At 37.5% G+C, this 20,085-nt stretch overlaps 1 protein-coding gene across 1 annotated transcript in view; it reads left to right on the top strand.

The window, feature by feature from the left end:
- Positions 1-19,200: 19,200 nt before the first annotated feature.
- The window catches only part of LOC148222837 (uncharacterized), a 47,488-nt gene continuing 46,603 nt past the window's right edge, over positions 19,201-20,085 (top strand). The window contains exon 1 of the mRNA XM_088169551.1: positions 19,201-19,230. Within this exon, the coding sequence (XP_088025677.1) occupies positions 19,201-19,230 (30 nt within the window). The remainder of the gene's footprint in view (positions 19,231-20,085) is intronic.

Raw genomic sequence — 20,085 nt, forward strand, 5'->3', positions numbered from 1 at the left:
TTTTCACCTTTTCCTATGCTGTTTTGCAGCCCTCTCTTCATTCTCAGTTGTATTACTTCATTTGAAATAATGTTGGGAACTATTTCAAGTACCTTAGTGGATGTGGATGTTTAACCCTTTTACAGCAGAGCTGCAAAGGTGCATTTGTGCCTCAGCAGTGCACATGGCACTGTGACTGTGGCTGGAGCACATGGCATAACGCATTTTCTTGAGTGGCTGTGGAAATCCTCCCTCAGTGCTTCATGAATCACTACAGAGAGCTGAATCACTGCAAAGTGGTCCTTAGACAACTGACCTTGAGTTGACTCTCCCAAATATTTTCACTTACTAAACCTAATTAAAAGATGTATTAAGGATATTTATATTGCTGTACCTCTATAATTACAGTTGCTATAAGGATGCTATTCTTTTGTGAAAGGATGATAAGATGTTAATAAATAGCCCATCTTTCATACTGTGGATAACATCATACTAAGCTTGGAAGTCTTTATAATAATGGATTATAGTAAATTAATACTTCACCATAAGGAAGGTTATATATCATAATTGTGTTCAAATGTATCACAAAACATAATGCATTCTGCAAGGGATTTATTAGTAAATGGAGCATCAGATTGGAGCAATCCAAGAAAACTAATTTGTCAGTCCTCATGAGCAGAAGTCCCCTGATTGTAGTGATCTGATGGCCTTAAGAAGTCTGGGCAGTAGATTCTTAGTGCAGAGCAAAAATTAGAGGACTTGCAATTTAATTTACCAGACATGCTATGCAGTAAGTGATTACCCTGGCTCTCTGTACCCCAGTCACTACAGGTCCAGCATGGCAGCACAGTGGGACTCTGTACCCACAATAGCCTTGATGGTCAGCAGCTTCTCTGTGGAACCATCCTAACAAAAAAATCCCACTGAAGACCAGGAGTGGCCTAGACCTGCACTCCCTAGGAGCATAAAACATTAGATCAGAAGTGTCATGGATCTCAATTTCTGGTTTTGTCCCAATTATTTTGTACCTCATGGGTATAACAGGGTTTTCACGTTCCTTGTGGAGGGGTTTTATATTGTGAGGTTCACACCTAGTGCATCTTTGCCCTTCTGGTAGAAAGCTCTGTGGCTCTGAGTGTTCCCTCCGTGAGAGTCACCTCCTTCTCCTCCCTGACCTCTGGCTAAATGAAGGAGTGGATTACTAGCAGAGGAATGTAACACTTCCAATTTGCCAGGTAGGCGGTAATTGCTGCGTTCCAACGAGGTTACCACAGCAACCCCCTCAGACACACACGTACTTCCTGCACTCCGCTTCCAGAGCTTGTTCAACTTATAAATCATGTTCAGTGTATAGTTGGTATGCTTTAACTTAGCTATTTCAACTCCAAGGAAAACCCAAATAAATAGGTATCTGTTTGCTCAGGTGACCAGCTTCTCGCATTAGTTTTCCCTGCCAGTCCTAATAGAAAGTAATTATTATGATCTCAGCCGTTTCCTTTTCCTCACCTTCCTATTTTCCATTACACAACTATAATTATTATTGATTATACCTAATTAGGATTCATTGTGCTTCAAAGATTTAGCACTTGGTCTTTGCCTCTAAAAGGTGATAATCTTGCATTTAGGCTTAACATCATGAGTAATACAAGAGACAAGGGGACAATCAAAGGCAAGGGCAAGAGAGACCACTTCAGAAACACATGATCTTTTCCTTAGTTAATGAGCTAGTTATCTGTCATTTAGTAAAGTCTAAGTTCAAAGAGTTTTCATGACTACTATATGGAAGGGAATAGTACTGATGAAAAGCTTATTTATTTATTAGTTTCATAAAATTGTGTTATCTTGAGGGTAGCAGTATTTATCTGTATAGAGCATGTGCATTTCACTGGGCCTGTAAATTGCTAGGCCTGCTTACACACCAGGGATTCCCTTTTTCCATTGCACAAAAAGGTACCCAGTGAGTCACGATTCCCTGTAAACAGGCATTTTTAGATGCCCATCCCTCACCTGTTTGCAGGTCTTTGTGGTTATGTTCTCTTCAATAATTTCTGCATTTTATTCTACGTTCAGGTCTTTGTGTGCACTTTATATCTAGGGTTATGTGATACTGAAAGAGTGACAGGACTTTGTATATTCCATTCCCGTTGTCCTCCAAAGCAGATTCTCCTCTTCAAAATACTAGGAGTTATGTGTATTCTGATGTTATTACTTCATCTAGGAAGTCATATGTCATTGTTAACACTGTTAACATTTTGCCTTATCTTGAAAAAGGGAGAGTAAAGAACCTGATTCTTGAGTACCTGAGGAAGAAAAAGGATTTCATAGCCTAGTTAAAATTATGTCATCTCTGGCTTGGTCTATAGCATGGAAAATTTTGGCCTTATAAATCAAGCCTCAGGATTGAAAGTCTTGCCAGAAGAGTATGAAGGTTTACAAATTGACTTTGCCAACAGGAAGTTGGTACAAGGCACAGCACACACAGGAAGACCATTTTCTGTCTGATGGAAGTCAGTGATGTTGTAGGAAATGGATTAGGAATGAATTTTAAAAAATACCAAGGTCAAAAGGCCTCTGTAGACAGGTTTTGTCTTCAGCCTCTAGATCCATTGTCTCTTACTCTGCTAACTGTAGTGAGCAGTCTTTGCAAACGAGAGCTACTTGCACTACTAAGTCACGTATGACATTAGTTACTCTGAGTCTTTGTCTGTTACAAGTTCTATTACTGTACTTCTGTTAATTCTATTACCATGCAATGAGAATCCCAAACAGAACCAGGTGCTTTTCTGTTGATAATGAATTTTTGGGCATTGTGGGGATTGTGTTGGGAGGCATTATTAAACTCTATCCCAGTCAAACAATTTCAGACTGGTGAGTAGAGAAGTGCTTGAAAATGTAGGTATTCTAAATATACTGTACTTCTAATTAAGTATTTCAGATATGATTCCAGGAATGTCTGCTATTCTGAAATAAAAGGGAAACATTGTTCCAGCTGCTAGAAGCTGACTATTTATAGAAAGTGAGTTGGTTCTTTCCTTGTAGTAGATTTCAAATTCACCATGAAAAAATGTTATAAATACTGAACAAAAATTGTTACCTGACTATTCCTTACAGTGTTAACTGTTGAAGTGATGGGAATTCACCTGCTTCTGCATTTGAAAGGGAAAATTCTGTGCAACCCAGGTGACATGAGAACACATCCTGTTGTGACTTCTCACTGCTATGCAGAGTGAAAGGAAGGGCTTGGGAAACAGTCAGGGAATACCTCTCGAACTATCTAGACTCTGATTGACTGACAAGTGCTCAGTGCCAAGATGCTTGTCCTAGTTCTGGCACAGCTGGAGGAGACCTGTAAGTACTTAACATTAAACATCAGCTCCTTCTCCTGAGAAAGGCCACAGTTAAACAGTTTCTTTGTGGCCTTCTCTTGGGCCTTCCAAGTGTCTATCAGAAAATTAATATGCTTGTATTAAGGCTTTCTCTGGAAGCCCCAAGAAGGTGTTCTTGTGTTGATTATGATGCCATAAGCAATCATAACCCTTGCTATAGTAAGCTTACTATCTTCTTGCAAACATTTTTCTATTTATCTAATGAGTGTTTTTTTATTTTTACAAATTTAAAGAGTCTAAGTGATAGAAATGATAATTCATTATCAAGTGAAATCATTTAGTCTATCTAGTAGGGATTTAATCCAATAGATACATGCAGCATCTCCATGTTACCCACTCACTGCAACTCATCAGTAGCTGCTGCAAAGAAACACCAGATAAATCTTTGTGGTCAGGTCACCAGAGTCAAGGTAGTTTAGATGAATGAGTGAAATAACTTCCAGACTCTAAAGTATTTCAAAAGTCATTTGCATTTACACAAAATGTAAAAATAGTTTGCCACCAGGAGTTTAAGTTACACATAGGAGAGTCCTTCTTGATACCTTGTGACAACTGTCTCTCAATAGAAGAGTGTGAGCAGCTAGTGAGAGAAGCTGACTTGGCATAAATGAGGACCTGGTGGATGAGGCAGAACTGAGCACAGTATAGCTATTGCCAAGGCTAGATGCACTAGGATGATATCTGCAAAGTACTTAAAAAAAATAATAAAGGAATAAGATAGATAAGATAGATTTTGTGAAATTCATGAATACAAGTACTTCAAGAGTGATGTGAAATGTACTCCTGGTCTGAACTATGGCACTGGCATAGGTGCAGACAGACCTTGCTTAGAATCAGGAGGGCTGCCTGAGATGGAGCTGCCCCAATCAGTCATCTACCCTGGATTACAGTTTGCATTCTCAGATTCCATCTTGGATCATTAAAATCTCCTCACCAAATTTTTGGTAGAAGTAATAGCTGACAGTGACACATTTGTTTGGTTTGTTGGACAAAGTTTAAAAAATGTTTTTCTCAGTCTTTGGTATTTTTAGACTTTTAATCTACAGTCAAATTTACAAAACATATTTCCTAAATCCAGTCCAAAGTAGGGAGACTAGGAGACTAGGCCATAAGGGAGACTTTCAGTTTTAGGTAATTTCTTCACCTTTAGGGAGTTCTCAGGTTGGAGGGAAAAGGAGTGTCTTTTTATATGATCACATTCATGTTTTTCTACTTCAATTATCAGTAGCTCTTTACTAAATTCTTATTTAATTGAGCTTAAGATACTAATGCTTTTAGGAGTAGAGTAGGTAAACCTTTACCAATCTCTTTGATTTATAAGGCTACATATTCCACGGGTTGATTTTTATATTTTTTGACCAACAATGAAGCTAGCACAAGTAGTTTATCAAAAGTAACCAGGTAACAATGACAGTATTTTTTCCAAAACCTGTAATGTGGGAGCAGATATTTTTGGGTGCTGTCTTTCAAAAACTGTTCTGTTGTAATTGTTATTTTGTTTCTATATTTTTTTCTAAGAAGTCATTGTTACTGTGGTGAGAATCAAATTATTCTCTGAGAAAGGAGGCCGTAATAAAAGCATTTTCTTCAGCTATTCTTTTCTCTGTGGTTCCAATTGCTGTATCTGTATGACAAAATTTGTGTTTCGCAGAATAGATCACTTCAGTGGTCATCTTTTAAAAGTATTAAGCCAGAGTTTTTAGTCTTATACATAGTTTCAAGCATCTAAAGTTCTAGAAGTAATCCAATAAATCTAAAAAAAAAAGTTGATATATTGAGTTATGTTTGACTTATGAAAGCTTGTTGAAGATGCAGATGGAAATTTTAGTTCCTGAATAACCATTTTATACATCAGTTTTGAAAACATGTCAAGTGAGTGTGAAGATATGATTTCTTGCAAAATAATGTTCTGTTGGATAGTCTAGAAGTAGCTCACAAAATGAAAATAAAAGGCAGTTATTGACCATCAGCAGCAGTAAATTTAGCTGTGCTACACAGTGCTCATGCCTAATGCATGCAAATAGCTCACATCCAAGAAATGGCTCTTGTTCCAAGTCACTGAAAAATCTTTGTTTATATAAATTAGCTAGTTCAGCCACCCAAGCAAGGTTTTCTTCTGATGCTTGAAAAAAAAAAAAAAAGATGAATAAATGGAGACTAAACAGTTATTTTTATTTTCAGTTACCAACCTCTCATGTGTTATCATAAAGAATAAGCCCACCATGAGCAGTGTCACTGATCGGTGCCAGCTGCCTCTTCCTGAGCTATTTGTGTTCTTATCATTTTCTAAAAGTACATTTTCTTTCATCCTACTACTATCAAGTGCTTTGGGATGAATCTTCTTTTGGAGCTGTGAAAATGGTTTGGATATAAAGTAGAAGATGGAGTTCTGATGCAATGCCACCTAATCAAGTCCTGAAATAATTATCACAGGACTGATTTCAGTGTAGTAAGCTATCTGCAGAAATGATAATAGGTGTTGCTCAAGCCTGGCACACCTAACTTCGTGTTTCCCAAGCCATACAAATAAATAGTGTTCTTTGTGTATCCACACCTCTCCTGTCACACCATTTCTGAGCAAAGAAGGGTCCTTCATCTAGATTAGCAAATAGATTAAAGCAGACACCCTCCTATTTTCATAACACCAAGTGTAATTTTGCTATGCTTGCAAGTGGAGAGTATAATTACCATTATTCTCTGGTACTAAAAGTGACATTGCTGTTCCTGGTTCCCAAGCTTCATTTTTAGGAACCTGTTTTTATCCAATAAAAGCTACTTTAAACTTCACCTCAGATAATGATAGATTTTCCATTTTCTCTAATATTAAGTTCAACCTTTTATTATTAAATATTTTTATTGATAAACACTTTTGTTAGGAAAAATAGTCTAAGAAATAGCTGATTCCGTACTTATTAATTTGCCTGTAGTCTTTTCAATACACTGAATATGCTCTACAGATAGTTTTAGCCTTGTAAATGAAAATTACATTAGGCCCTCATATGGTATATGCTATGCTTTTAATTTTCATTCTTCATTAGCACTTCAGTTTTGTATGATCCACTGGATTTCTGCATGTCAAGTAAATAATTTTTGAAAATTTCAGTTTTTTCTCCTTCTAAACTACAAAATAATATCAATAAGTCACAGTTGATTAAGTAGGAAGTAGCTCAGATTACTGAGATGTATTACAAACTCCCCAACATTCCAAGTAAAGATGAATGTGTCATCTAGAACTTTGGAATGCAGCGAATAGTTTGGTTCACAGACCGTTGATGAACTTGCAAATAGTTTATGGCTTAGAATTATCATCAGTTCAGTGTGAGATTCTGCAGCACGAAGCCAGGAAAGAGCAGATATCCTTAGGGTGCTGCAAGATCTGTTCCAAAAATTAATTGTAGGGTAAGTCTAATGAAACTGTTGAAAACAGGATATGATGAAACCTGAAGCACTCCTTTGGCTCCCTCACAAAACCCTCCCTCCTCTTTCTATATTTTCTCTCTAAATAAATACCTGTGGATGGGTTGAAATCAGAGTGCCACTAATGCTGCACTTTCCGTTTTAGTTTCTGGGTTTCTGTGGTTGTTAAATACTGGAGACTGAGCCATAATATATACAATTTTCAGCAATCTCCCTTTCTTTTTTTTTACCTTTTATCCTGATTTTGGAGATTATCTCAGTTATCCACCATGCATGTGCTTGTTTAGACAGAAACTCAGGGCCTTAGTGGACCCCTATTTCTGTAGGACAGTATGGATTAAACCTGCTCCCATGCTGCAATAATAAACTCATTCACTGTAGTGAAAAGTGTCTAGTTTAGTAATGCTGCAACCTGTGCTTTTCAGTCTTGAATTGCAAAAATTAAAGAAACAATTTCACAAGGTTTCTGATATACAAGAGGATGATCAAAAGGGCCTGACTAAAATGAACGCACCTAGAAGTTTGTGTCTTGAAGGCATTCAGACACACTTTTCCTGTTCTAGCAATAAGTGGAAAACACTGTTCCAATTTATTATTATTCACATTTTTAGAATACATGAGCAGTTCTAATACATTATTATTTGATGGTGTGAAATGTCTCTCTCAACTGTTTACAGGAATTTCAGTTTGTTATTTCCACAAGTGGCATTGCAGGTCAATAGCAGCAGCTTGGCTGACATCCTAAGCCAAAGCCATGGGAATCATTCGATTTTGGTCCAACCTTATTTGTTGGTGTGAGGGAATTCTACAGCAGCAGTCTCCCCTTTAGCTGAGAAAGCAAAAGCACTGAGAATCCACGATTGCAAATTCAACCATACAAACCTAGAGGAGTGGAAAAATAATATTTCTTGTTCTCAGTACGTAAAATACTGACAATATTTTCCTTATTTTTTGGTGGGGATGGGGAGGCAAAAACCTGTCAGTTGGATGTCTCAAAATGAATTTGTCCAGAATTTCTATTAATTTTTTCTCATCTCCACATCATTTGCATTCAGCTGCCACAGCACAGAGACACATGTGTATCCAACTGGCTTGTGTTTCCACAATGAGAGAATTGGAATCAAGGTTACCATTAACCAAGAGGCCAGAAAAATTTGTGGTGTCTCCACTAGCGACAACATTAATTCATAATAAATTAAGGGCCATCCCACTTCCCTAGGGCTCCAGTCAGTGTCAACCTTTGAACTTTGTGTTGAACCCTTCCAACAAAGTGGCCCTCTACAATTAAATATCACTTAAACTTTTCTGGAATATAAATTATAAATGTGTGAAACTTCAGGTACCTTGCAGCTAAGCACTTAGACATTACATTTGAGGTTTATTGTATATATGAATAATAAAGGGTGAATTTCTCTACTCTGTACTTACTAACACTGCATATTAGAAACATGAATTATAATGGAGTTAATTTTTATGCTCTGAAATTATAAACTTCCTGTTGTTGCCCATTAAACACTTAATATTGAGATAGGAAAAAAGGGCAAATTTAATTCAGAGGCCGGCTAGGCCACTGATCATTTTGTTGATGATCTCTGCCTCGCTCTTGTAACTCTCTGCATGGGGATTTATGTGGGGAGAAAAAGCTTATGACTTTCAAAGACCTCTAATTGCTCTTACAAAAAGCTGGCAGGGAAAGAGCTGCACATGAAGATAATGTTTGGTGGTATTCTCAGTCCTTTAGAGGTACTTTAGGGTCATCAAACCTGAAGCTTCGACAATGTTAAGGTGGAAATTGAATATTGTTTGCAACTCTTACTTTGGGAACTCAATCCAGTCCAGTCAAAGACTTGACTTTCTTTGCTGGCTCCTTTTCTCCCCTTTTACTTTTCTCATTTCAATGTTTATATGCTTCTGCCTTCTTAGCAAGGCACAAGAGCTTGTCCAATTTAAGAGCTCTGCAATCTTGGAATGGTAGTTTCTGTAGCTGCATGGTATGGTATGTTCCTTATGATTTCACATACTTCAAATGAGATGGAAAGATAATCACCTGGGGAGCTTGAGAATGAGCTGGCTGGGCTTGATACACAGTATTATATCTTTCTCCACTCATCTAGCCAAACAGATTTCAAAAGCAAGATTCAGGGAGAAAATAAGTAAACTGTTAACTTCTCCCTTCAATATTTTAAATGCCTCACCCATTTTCTTGTATTTTTTAAATTCTTAATTTGCATTCAATTTACATATACCTTGTTCCTAACACTTTTTTTGAAGAGTGGTTTACTACTGCTATATTTTACATATCAACTGTATGATAGCTTGTCCCTGTACAATCCTTCTGTGAGCATTTCATTAGAAGAAATAGGCCAAATTTTAATACTCTCGACCTTGCCCATTCCAGTTCATCCACTCCCAGCTGTACATCTTCTAATGCCTACCTTAGTCATGCCAAGCTCACATTTTTCTTCACTGAGTGTTAGGTCCTGCTGGCAGACACTGTCTTGTCAGTTAAAAGTAGGGCTCATTCTCAGCTATAAATCTCTGTGTTGCTCTAAGCAAGTGTAGACCTGTCCAGACCTTTCAGTGAGATCAGCTTAGACAGAGCAGTTACTGCATTCCTTTTGCTGAAAGCAAATATTTGGAACTTAGAAGCCCTGATGGAACTTTAAAACTAGAGATTCTAGAGTACAAACACATGCTAGAAAATCTCAGCTTTAGTGGATGATCAGTATTAGATGTAGGACAGTCTTGCCCCAGTGCATCTGTTTTGTGGCTATCTGCAAAACAGGTGAATCTTCTTGTTTTAAAATTTAGAGTGAATTAACCTGAAAGTTTTCAGAGGTTTAATGCAGTCTCCTGTAGCATATCTTCTATCATTTGTTTTGCAAGAGTCTGAATTGAATACCTTAGTATAAATATGTATTGAGATTATTCTTGTTGCAAAGTGTTTACTGAGCACAGAACCAGGTGGAAAACAGTAAGAGAAAGGGAGCAATCTGTTCAGGTATTCCTGCATCTAATTTCTAATCTTAACATAATAGTTCATAATTTGTCATAAAGTACTGATACTAACAGAGTTAACATTCAGACAATGTTATTCAGACACTACCAAGCAGAAACACTGACTTTCAATATGTGCTACACATTCCAATTTCAACCCATTCATGATTGAGTTTTTAAAATTTGCTATAGTAGATACTAATTTTTTCTTCCTTTAGGGGTTTTGACTAATTAGATCGTGTGTGTTTCCTAGTATACTAGCTGCAGAATGAATATTTTAACCTGCTCACTCACTGGAATAGTTTTGGACACATATATATCATATTTGGCTTTCTGTTTTGTTTTTATTGATGTGAATCGGTTCATTTGGTGATAGAACTGAAAAGTGCAACTAGCTACAAATCTATTTAAATTACACCTTTTGACCCTACTCAGAATTATTCGCTTTCCAATGATAGAGTAGTTCAATAGGCACCAGTGTGATGTTGTGCAGCATCCTGATCTTTAAGATATGATGCCATGAAATGTGCCAGGTATGAGAGGATCCTTATTTGGCTGTGTTGCTGTGGACAGATTTCACTACACCATTGCAAAATGGCATGCTGAAATCCTAAATGCTGTGTATCTAGCTAGTTGCCCTGTGTTTGACTGAATATGTGAACATCACAATTGTTCCAAGATCTCATTTTTCTTCTGAACTGTGGTTCTCCTGCACACAGATTATGTTTCCTGGAGAAAATTCAGTTGGATTTCTAAGGCATTCTGAGTTGAATGGACCAGTGCTACAGTTTGTAGTGCCACTATGATTGGAAGACTTTAATTGTGCTGATTGCAATACATACCTAGAGTCCCATGAAAACCATGTTTTACCTTTGAGAATGTCTCCTCTAGACAATGATACAAGAATAGCTTTCTCTATCTCTCACATACTATGTTCTCAATTATATAATATTTCTGTTCTTCCTTGGTGTTTAGTAACATGTATTTGGTGAAAGGGAACTCTTGTTTAAGTTTCTTTTTCAAGTAAAAAGGTAGCTTGCTATTTCCTGTACTCAAGGCACTTGCTGTGGATATCAAGATTATTCATTTGTGGGGTATGGGCTATTTACTAACAGTGTATATAACTGATATATTTCCTTCAGGTGATGTTTTAATTTGAAGGGAGAAACAACACATGATCATTGATGTTTTACCAACATTAAAACATCACAGAGAATCTAGGTGACAGTATAATCCCTTATCACAAATGAAATGAGGATTGCTATGGTGGAAGCAGAAGCATTAATTTCAGATTGTTGCCCAAAAATATGTTACCAATGATTTTGTCCGCATTAATTGTTTGAGGTTGTAGGAGATAGTCATCTCATTTTTCATGGCAAAAAGCAATTTTGATATCAAAGAAGCATATTTGATATGCCATCATCTTCTCAGTTAAAGGAATATAAACCTAAAAAAATCCAAATCCTAGTAAATATAGATGAGAAGAAGAGAGAGATGATGGGACACTGGAGAGAGGTGAAGCTTTGGGAAATTAGAACTGCTTAGTCTATGTATCTAACAGATACCTACACCCACAGGGCTGTTCCAAGAAGGTTATGTGGGGATTTTTAGAGATCCTAAGCTGCTGTGATTTCCACTGACTGTATGAATTAGCTATTCTTTAGAAATGTGTTCAGACTCTACAGATGCATTCCCATCTAAGAGTATGTGAATGCCAGATACATTAGTTCAAGTCCCTTTGCTTTCTAGAATATCAGAGGGAAAATCAACAAAGAATCAATACACGTGCTACTGTCTATGACTGATCTGTCACATGATGGATTGTACTAATCTATAGCAGATTTCAAAGTCCATAGGGATTTTTCTAAATCTTTCATAGGCTGGTATTTGCAGTTAGATTCTAACAGTAGAGAAAGTATGTTTTATTTTCTAAAGATGGTATCTCTTTCCACAGACTTACAGAGCATTAAAAATTTGTTTTGATTTTGGGGTCCAGATAGTATGCACAGATACCACAAACAAAGGAAAACAGAAATTTCTTCCTAAGTGACTCATTTGCTTGGCCAATCTTGTCTGTGAAATGCAGAATTGTCATACTCTTTGTTACAAAGTGACTCTCCTACAACCTTCCCAACAAATATAATCATGCTATTACTGTTTACTCTGACAGCAGCTTCTTTCCATCCAAGAAGCTCAGCAAATTTCACAACCATTAAGCCTCCCAATGAAATAGTTAAATGTCATTATCTCATTTTCTAGATGAGGCATATAGAAATTAATGACTTGTTAGAGTCATACAGGAAATTTGTGACAGAGTGAGGAAGAGATGGCAACTCTTCCAGCTCTCATGCCTATTTTTTAATTTTCAAAATTATTCTTTTTTTTCCTCAAATAAAAGGCACTCCTGGTTTTGGAACAGCACTATAAATGAATGACCTGAAAGGCTCAATTATTGAATAAATAATAGTACCAAGAGCATCTCTGTTACTTTTCTAGCAATATAATGGAAGAACTGTACTATTGTTGGCATAGGATTGCTTTTAAGTAGAAACACACTAGAATGCAAGAATCCTAGATCTCAATTTGAAGAAGGTGAGAGAGGGAAGAAGGACCTCAGAAGTTTGATATAACACCAGAAACCTGGTGAGAAGCACAGAAGAAATGGTTCTGGTTGATCTGCTACAATGCCTTAAATGTATTGATTCATCACTGGGCTTTTTGATTTGTCTGAGGCTGAATCTCAGTATTTCTGCTTAAACTGAGCAAAAAGTAGTGTTCACTGTATGGGTCACGCATGAGGTTCATTTAAGTTTCTCACACCTAAAGAAATCCCCACTAACTGTTCTGATACACAAACACAAGGAAATAAAGTGTGAAATTAATCATATTAGTACTTACACATAAAATACATCAGAGACTTTGTTTGGAAAGTTACTGTAAAAGTGAAATACTTTAGGATGTGTGTTTTAAAAATTTTTTGGCGTTATTCTTGCTATTTTTTACTATATATGCTTAGATATTCCCATCTCCAGTGTAACACTATATAGGAGGTATTGTGATATCTGTATGTGTGTGTGTGTATACATATAGATATAGATATAGCCACATTGTATGGCATGAATTTATGGAACTTTGAATATAATATTGTATATTGTATATTGTGTATTGTATATTGTATATTGTATATTGTATATTGTATATTGTACATTGTATATTGTATATTGTATATTGTATATTGTATATTGTATAGGAAAGGATGGTGGAGAGTTTTAAATGCGGGAGTAGAAACAGGAAGGTTTGTGTCCTGAGAGAAATACGTATGAATCTTTGAAAATAATTACTGCATGTATTTATTGTTTGGATATTATCCTGCCCATCTGCTTAGGTTTAAATTAGATGAGTCCCTTAGGAGGAATTTCTGGCAGAGGTGAAAATACAGTAGAATCCTGTAGATAATCAAGGGTCCTAATCAAAAAGTAAGAAGGCCAGGGATCATGCTCAGCCTGACTCTGACCTGGACTGATGAAGTTTCTTCTTCCAGTCCGGGTTAGGGTGGAAGATGACACTTACGAAATCTGAAAGATGCTGGCCTATGCAGAGAAAGGGGTTGAGTGAACTTTTCAGGGAGTGTCACTGAGTGCTGACAAGGATTGACGCATACCATGAGTGGCAGCAGACTTTCTATATGACCTTGGCCGAGTCACTTAATCCCTCCATGACTTGGTTTCCTCATCTGTAGAATTGGGTATAAACAGTAATACTTCCCTGCCTCACAGGGAGCTGTGGGGATTACTTTGTTACTGTAAATATACAGTGGAAGTGTTACTATTTGCTGCTGGAAACCTGTACAATATCAAATGCCTTGTTGCTCATGTCCTAGAAAATATTTTATTAACTGGCTATTTCTTGGGAATCCGATATTACTGGAAAGCAGACGAGCCCATCATACCTTCCCTCTTTGCTCTGCTTCCTTTCTGTTCTCCAGTAGCTGTGCACATATAGTTAGGCAAAATTAGACAACTTGCCTTCCCATAAAAGGTATGCCTCTTTCTAGGATGACAGCTCTTTGGCTTCTGTGAACCTAGGGCTCCCCAAATCTACAGTCACATTCTCTTACCTAGGAACAACCTGTATGGATTGACACAAAGATAAGTAATTTACTTCTTTTAGTCACACTTTTGAAGGAGTGAATAGCAAGTGTTTAAGGTTGATTTTGAATTTCAAAGGAATGTCCACTGGTACGGACATCTCCCTCTTGACCTGAGAGACTGAAAGAAACTCTTAGAAGTTGCAGCTCTATGTTTATTAATAACAGATCCATGCCTTTTTTAATCACACGGTGGTGCAGGTCCAAGGGTCTCCATTACAGACATGCAATGATGTGTTTCCCAAATTAGCCAAAATTCAATTAGCCTAAGCAGCCAAAATTTTTCAATGACTGGGCATACATCAGCAAAGGGAGTTTATACAATCCAGTTTTGTATCCTATATCTATGCTGGTTTTGAGCCAATACTCGTGGATTGGCAGAAACTCTATAGCTGAACTTGCATGTCTCAATCCCAGCTGCTCACTCACGAGTGGATCATACATGCAGAGATGTGCACTGCCTTAACCCCACTAAGCAGGAGAATTCTCTAGGCCACAGGGACTTAGAAATAGCCTGTAAACATATTTCAATGGTACTTGAAGTATTCTAGATCTATAAATACAAATGACAGTCAAAGAGAATTTTTCAGTGATACCAGTTGGGGACGCATGTAAGAGAGACCATTTATCTTCTCTACGACTGGGAAAATAGTAAATTTTTATTGTTAATATTAAGGCTCCAGTTTTCTTGTGGACTGCGTATCTTGGTAGCAGGATCCCTCTACTATCATTTCTTCCATTCCATTAACATGTTTAGGTTTACTTAAATCTGAATATAGTGTCTGGTAAATCACTAACAAATGGTAGTCACTGTGGCTTATATGAAGTATTGCATATGTTTGCAGCCACACCCAGGCACTCACCTTAAAAGCACATAGGGACAATACCACTTGTTAGCTTGCACAATGCATGAGATAACGTGATGCAATGTTCATATGTCATTGCTCTTGTATGTGCTGTCCATGTCAGGTGTTCCTCCTGAGCAGCACGTAAGTGCCTGGCACCCATCAGCTCTGCACAGTCTTGTTCACCCTCGTCTCTCCTGGGACACAGAGAGTTCAGTAGAAGTAATCCATTTGATCACTCCCTTTCTACTCTTACATTAAGTCAAGGAAAACTCTTTTTTTGCTCACTAATTCTCATGTAAGGCTCCCAATGGCATCATCTATCTAGGACTTTTGGAGTGTGAACCATTTTGTTATTTATGGAGTTGCTTATTTTGTATACAAATGTTGACACGGTTTAAATCAGACAGGAAAAGTGCTGACATGAGCAAAGACAAGAAATTAAAGACAACAAGGAGTTGAAATTTTGTGATATGTCGGAAGGAATAATTTTAATATCTTCTTTTTCCCTAGAAAAATGTGGTTTGCTCAATTATCAGAGAGTTGAATATTTATCAAGAAGGCATTTAGCATTTCCTTGGGAGTGCAAAATACATTACATTAATTTTAGTTGGTTTACAATTTTTTAATACTTTTTTTCTGAAAAATAACACTGTATTTATATCTAGAGTTATTTTGAGCAATATGTAATATTACTGTAGGATATGTTGGTGTATTTTCAAGAAAGGACTCTATTTATTGAGCATAGGAAGCAAAATGTTCCTTTATAAATAAAAAATGTGGCAATATTTTAAGTCCTTGGAAACAGGACGTAAATGTTGACCTGCTAGTACAAGGCAGGAGACATGCTGGTTCTGAAGGAAGACTAAATAAATCTGTCTTTTCATTTAATCAATATCATACAATTCACACAGCTGTTAAGAATCCTTACCATTACATTTAGACTAGAATGTTTGTGCAAATAACTTCAGTTGAGTACTCTGGAGTTATACATAAAAAGTATGCAATGATAACATCCTCTTATCATACTAATACTGTACACTGAGAAAGCCACTTTCATTTGGAGATGAAACATGGGATACTACAGAAATTTCTCAAATAGTCAAAATAGATGTCAGGAGAACAAATTGTATTTCTCTCATTTGTAGGGTTTATTCTTGACCTTCCCTGTTTAAGCAAGGAAGAAACAAAGAAAAGGTCTGGGAGAGCTTGAGAAGGCACCTGGCACTTAAGAGAAGTCAAGGATGTTCAGAAATAATAGTGATTTTTTTCAGAACTCTGAAATATAGTGCTTGGAAAAAATGAAGTTTCTTTCCCTCGCTTTGCACTCACTTTTACTGTTCCACAGAGTCAATTTGGACTACTTAACAAAAGATATAGATTGTTATAAACTCAGTTCTTCATATCTGTAAGAGCACTTGTTATGTACATTTTCTCTGAAATCATTTAGGAATGGCTAGTGTTACAGTATTCATTGTGTCCAGCACATGTGAGGTATTTGAGCAAAGAGTTTGCCAATTCTCCTGCCCAGGCCAAGACTCAGGGGTGTATCTATTGCCATGGGAAACATCGAAGCAGTTTGATAAGGATACCAGACCCTAATGAAAATGCCACCACCTATTTTACCATGTTATTTATGTATGTATGTTTGCTTTAGCTGAAGGTTTCTTAGGCTTTCTAACATTTCCAGTTGCAATGTAAACTGCCAGATTACAAATAATCTTTGGCTCAGTTGTTGCAGAGAACAAGCAGAAAGCTGCTAAGAGTCATGAAGGTGGTTGGAGGTCCTGGTGTCAGTGAGGAAGAAGGAAGTAGGCTGCTTACTCTGATCTGTCTTAAACAGCTTTTAGTGGAAACAAATCAGTGCTGGAAACTCTGACAGGGCTTGCAGTTCTTTATTCAAGAAGACAATATTTTGATTATGTGAGTAGCTGTCTTCCCCTGTGTCCATCATGTGCCCTTTAAAATTTTCACCCACTGCTCCACTGCCCAGTATGTATCCCCTCCCTTTCAGTGCTCTGGACTCTGGACTCTGTGCCATGTTCCTTGGCTTCTTCCTAAAATGAATTGGCCCACTATCAGTGGCACAAATCTAACGTGATTATTTTAAAGAAATATGGGCTACATACAATCAGAGATCTAAAAAAAAAAGGCTGATATTCCCACGGGAATTTGCATTGAGGGCATTCCAAGCAGCAAGGAATTCCATGTGCACACAGTGTAGTGTTGCTCTGCACATGAGTTTCAGTACATAGCAAACTTTGTAATCATGGTTTCACTGGAGTCGGGAGTTTACCACTTGTTCAATTGGTATTTAAATGACGATCTCAAAATCGTCCTTTCAGGTGTGTAGACCTGAAAAATACCTTTTTTTTTTTTTTAAACTGGGATTTTGGACTACAGGTAAATTCATACTGAATCAGTCTCCTAGGTTGGATTCAGTGGGAATACTGTTCCTTTGAAATAAACCGCAAGCAGAGTGTTGTGTAAGAGGGACGCAGGTTTACAACTCTAGCATTGTAAACTAATGGTTTGAGTCTTTACCAGCTTATCCACAGTAGTATTTTACTAGTGCTACAGCCAACAAAAGCATATTGCTTATGTTATCTGTGCTTCTTTATAACCATATTACCGAGATTACAGCAATTCATTGCCTGACATTTATCTATCTGACTGTCAAATCAAATGTTCGTGGAGTGCTCACAGCTGCTCAAAGTAGCCTGGAGAAATAGTTCTGATCCCTCGGGTTACCTCTCAGTATCTCCTAGTTGGTTGTGAGGGAGATCTTGCAATATGCATTTGCAAGATTCCATCTCTTTGGTTATGTGTTTCTGGTGTGAATACTTGTCATTCCTTTACTGTGTAATTTATTTGATGGTGTTACTGGTATGCTGTTGCATTTGTGGTGTGCAGCATGATTTTGCATTGCTATTTATAACATTGGTACTAATGGTAAGTTTGGTGGTATAGTAAGAGAAGAAAGATTATGATCTTTTCCCCAATGGATAGCAGCAGAGAGGAAATAATGTATTTCATAATGGAACAATGTAAATAAAATGCTACTCATTAATTAAAGGTAATTAACAGAAAGAGAATACAGTTAGTTAAATGCACCGAATCTTAAAAATATCTAATGTTCTTAAAATGCTGTGAGCATTTTGAATCTAAATACATTTTAAAAGCATGAACATTAAGGAATTGAAGGAGGTTCTTGTGAACAGTTTTTGGTTAAAGGATTTCCATTAACCAAAGACTCATGGATTAACCATTAACCATGGTGTCATAGATTCATAGAATTCCCTGTGAATTAAATAGGTTAAATAGGAGTGTCTGTCATATTGTTAAGGTCTTTGAAAGTGTCCAGAGAAGGGCAACAAATCTAGTGAAAGGGCTGAAAGGAATGTCCTTTGAGGAGCACCATGGCATTTTGGTCTTGTCTAGTTTGGAGAAAAGGAGGCTGAGGGGTGACCGCATTGACCTCCACAACTTCCTGAGAACGGCAAGTGCAGAGGGAGCTGTGATACCTTCTCCTGGTGTCCAGTATAGGACGTGTGGGAATGGTTCAAAGCTGTTCTGGGGGAGGTTCAGAGTGGACATTAGGAAGCATTTCTTTACTGAGAGGTTGCTCATGCACTGGAACAGGTTTCCTTGGGTCAAAACCCCAGCCTGTCAGTGTTTTAGAGGCATTTGGACAGGCATGAACTGGACGAATAATTGTAGATCACATCCAGCTTAAAATATTCTATTCTATTTTATACATCATTCAGCATTTGGACTTCTCCCAAACTCCAGTAGAGGTATTGTGAAAATGCTTCTGAAGAGCAAAAAATTTTAAAAGGTTAGTTTTGAGTGCAGGTCAGTTGCAATAACTTCAGATTCTTCCCACAAGGTGTGTGAGAAGAAACAACCTCATTAATTCTTTGCTCTGAGAAAATGCTTGGAAGTATGACAATCATTAAAATTGTCCAAGTCTTTTCCAGCTGTAAAAAAGGAGTAGAAAAGTGAGAGAGCAGCACCAGAATACTCTGTGTTAACAGATTAATAAGACTAATTACAAATATTTTACTGGAATTGTTAATGAAATATTAGTAAGGAGTTTTTGTATAGCATAATTCTTTTGATTTTAGTCAACATACTGGTTTAGGCTGCCAGCCTTCAGAAGCCCTGCCTGTGCCAGATGCCTCGATAAAGGTCAGAGGGGCGTGACTCACCTGTGAGGACTGTGTTGTCACCGCCAGCTTTGGGCAGGACAGTCCCACCTGTGGTGTCCCAATTTCCAGGGCAGAGGCACAGCTGGCCCGGATTGGCCACGCTCGCTCCCTCCTTGGCACGGATTGGCCGAGCCTTCCTCCTCCTCTGTCTCATCTTCCTGGGACAGCGGCACTGCCCGGCTGCAGCTCCTCCACACTGACCACAGAGGGACCGGAGGATGCCCACGCACCAGCACTCGCTCGATAAGGTGTGTTGGTGGGGATGTGGTGGACAGGGTGCACACTGACTGCTGATGCTTATTCTCAAAGGCTTAAGGATAAGTCTGTGGCTCATCAGGAGCATCTAGGAGAAGGAGAAAAAACACTCATAAAGAATGGGAATAGGAAGGGGTATACAGGTGTCAGTCTTAAACTGTTGGCAGGATGGACTTGCAAGGACTGTGTTTTTCAAATTATGAAAGGTGTTTATCATATTACTTAAATGCTCTATGTTTAAAAGCTTTTAAAACCACTTTTGTCTCTATTCATAAGTTTGCCCAAGGCTTTGGAGTAGCAAACCATCAAAGTGTGAGTCCAGTAGACTTTGAACACAGTAGCTAACTAGCACTCAGGGATTTAATTGTTGGCCTGAAGTCGTATTAGACTAAATATGGAAGAGGATTCTTAAGGTAGCAGGTCAGGTGTTGGAAAGGGCCATGTAGACTCCTACATGGAGAAAGGTTCTCCTACATAGGGAGAAAAGTTTGAATCTGTGATTAAAAAAAATTAGAATTTTTCCGTCAGATGAAGGAACTGAGGATATAGTTGATTTTTCATAATTATATCCAATTAGAAATTTGCAAATAACATTTATTTGCCTAAATTTCCTATGCTTCTATGTTATAAAAATTAAATTTTTGTTTCTTTAAATTTTTCATGGAGAAAATGTAAAATATGTGATGCAAGGTAACATGATTGCCTTGAGTATGTATTGGAACTCAGAGCCCATTGAAGTTTTCTGCCTCAAGTCTGGACTTGGAATTTTTTAAGATGCTAATATCTTTCTCATCTAAAAGCTAGTTCCAAAAGATGACATGATGAGACTTTTAGAATACCTCTTGAAC

The sequence above is a fragment of the Sturnus vulgaris genome, chromosome 9 (genome assembly GCF_052056855.1).
Source record: "Sturnus vulgaris isolate bStuVul1 chromosome 9, bStuVul1.hap1, whole genome shotgun sequence".
Lineage (NCBI taxonomy): Eukaryota > Metazoa > Chordata > Aves > Passeriformes > Sturnidae > Sturnus > Sturnus vulgaris.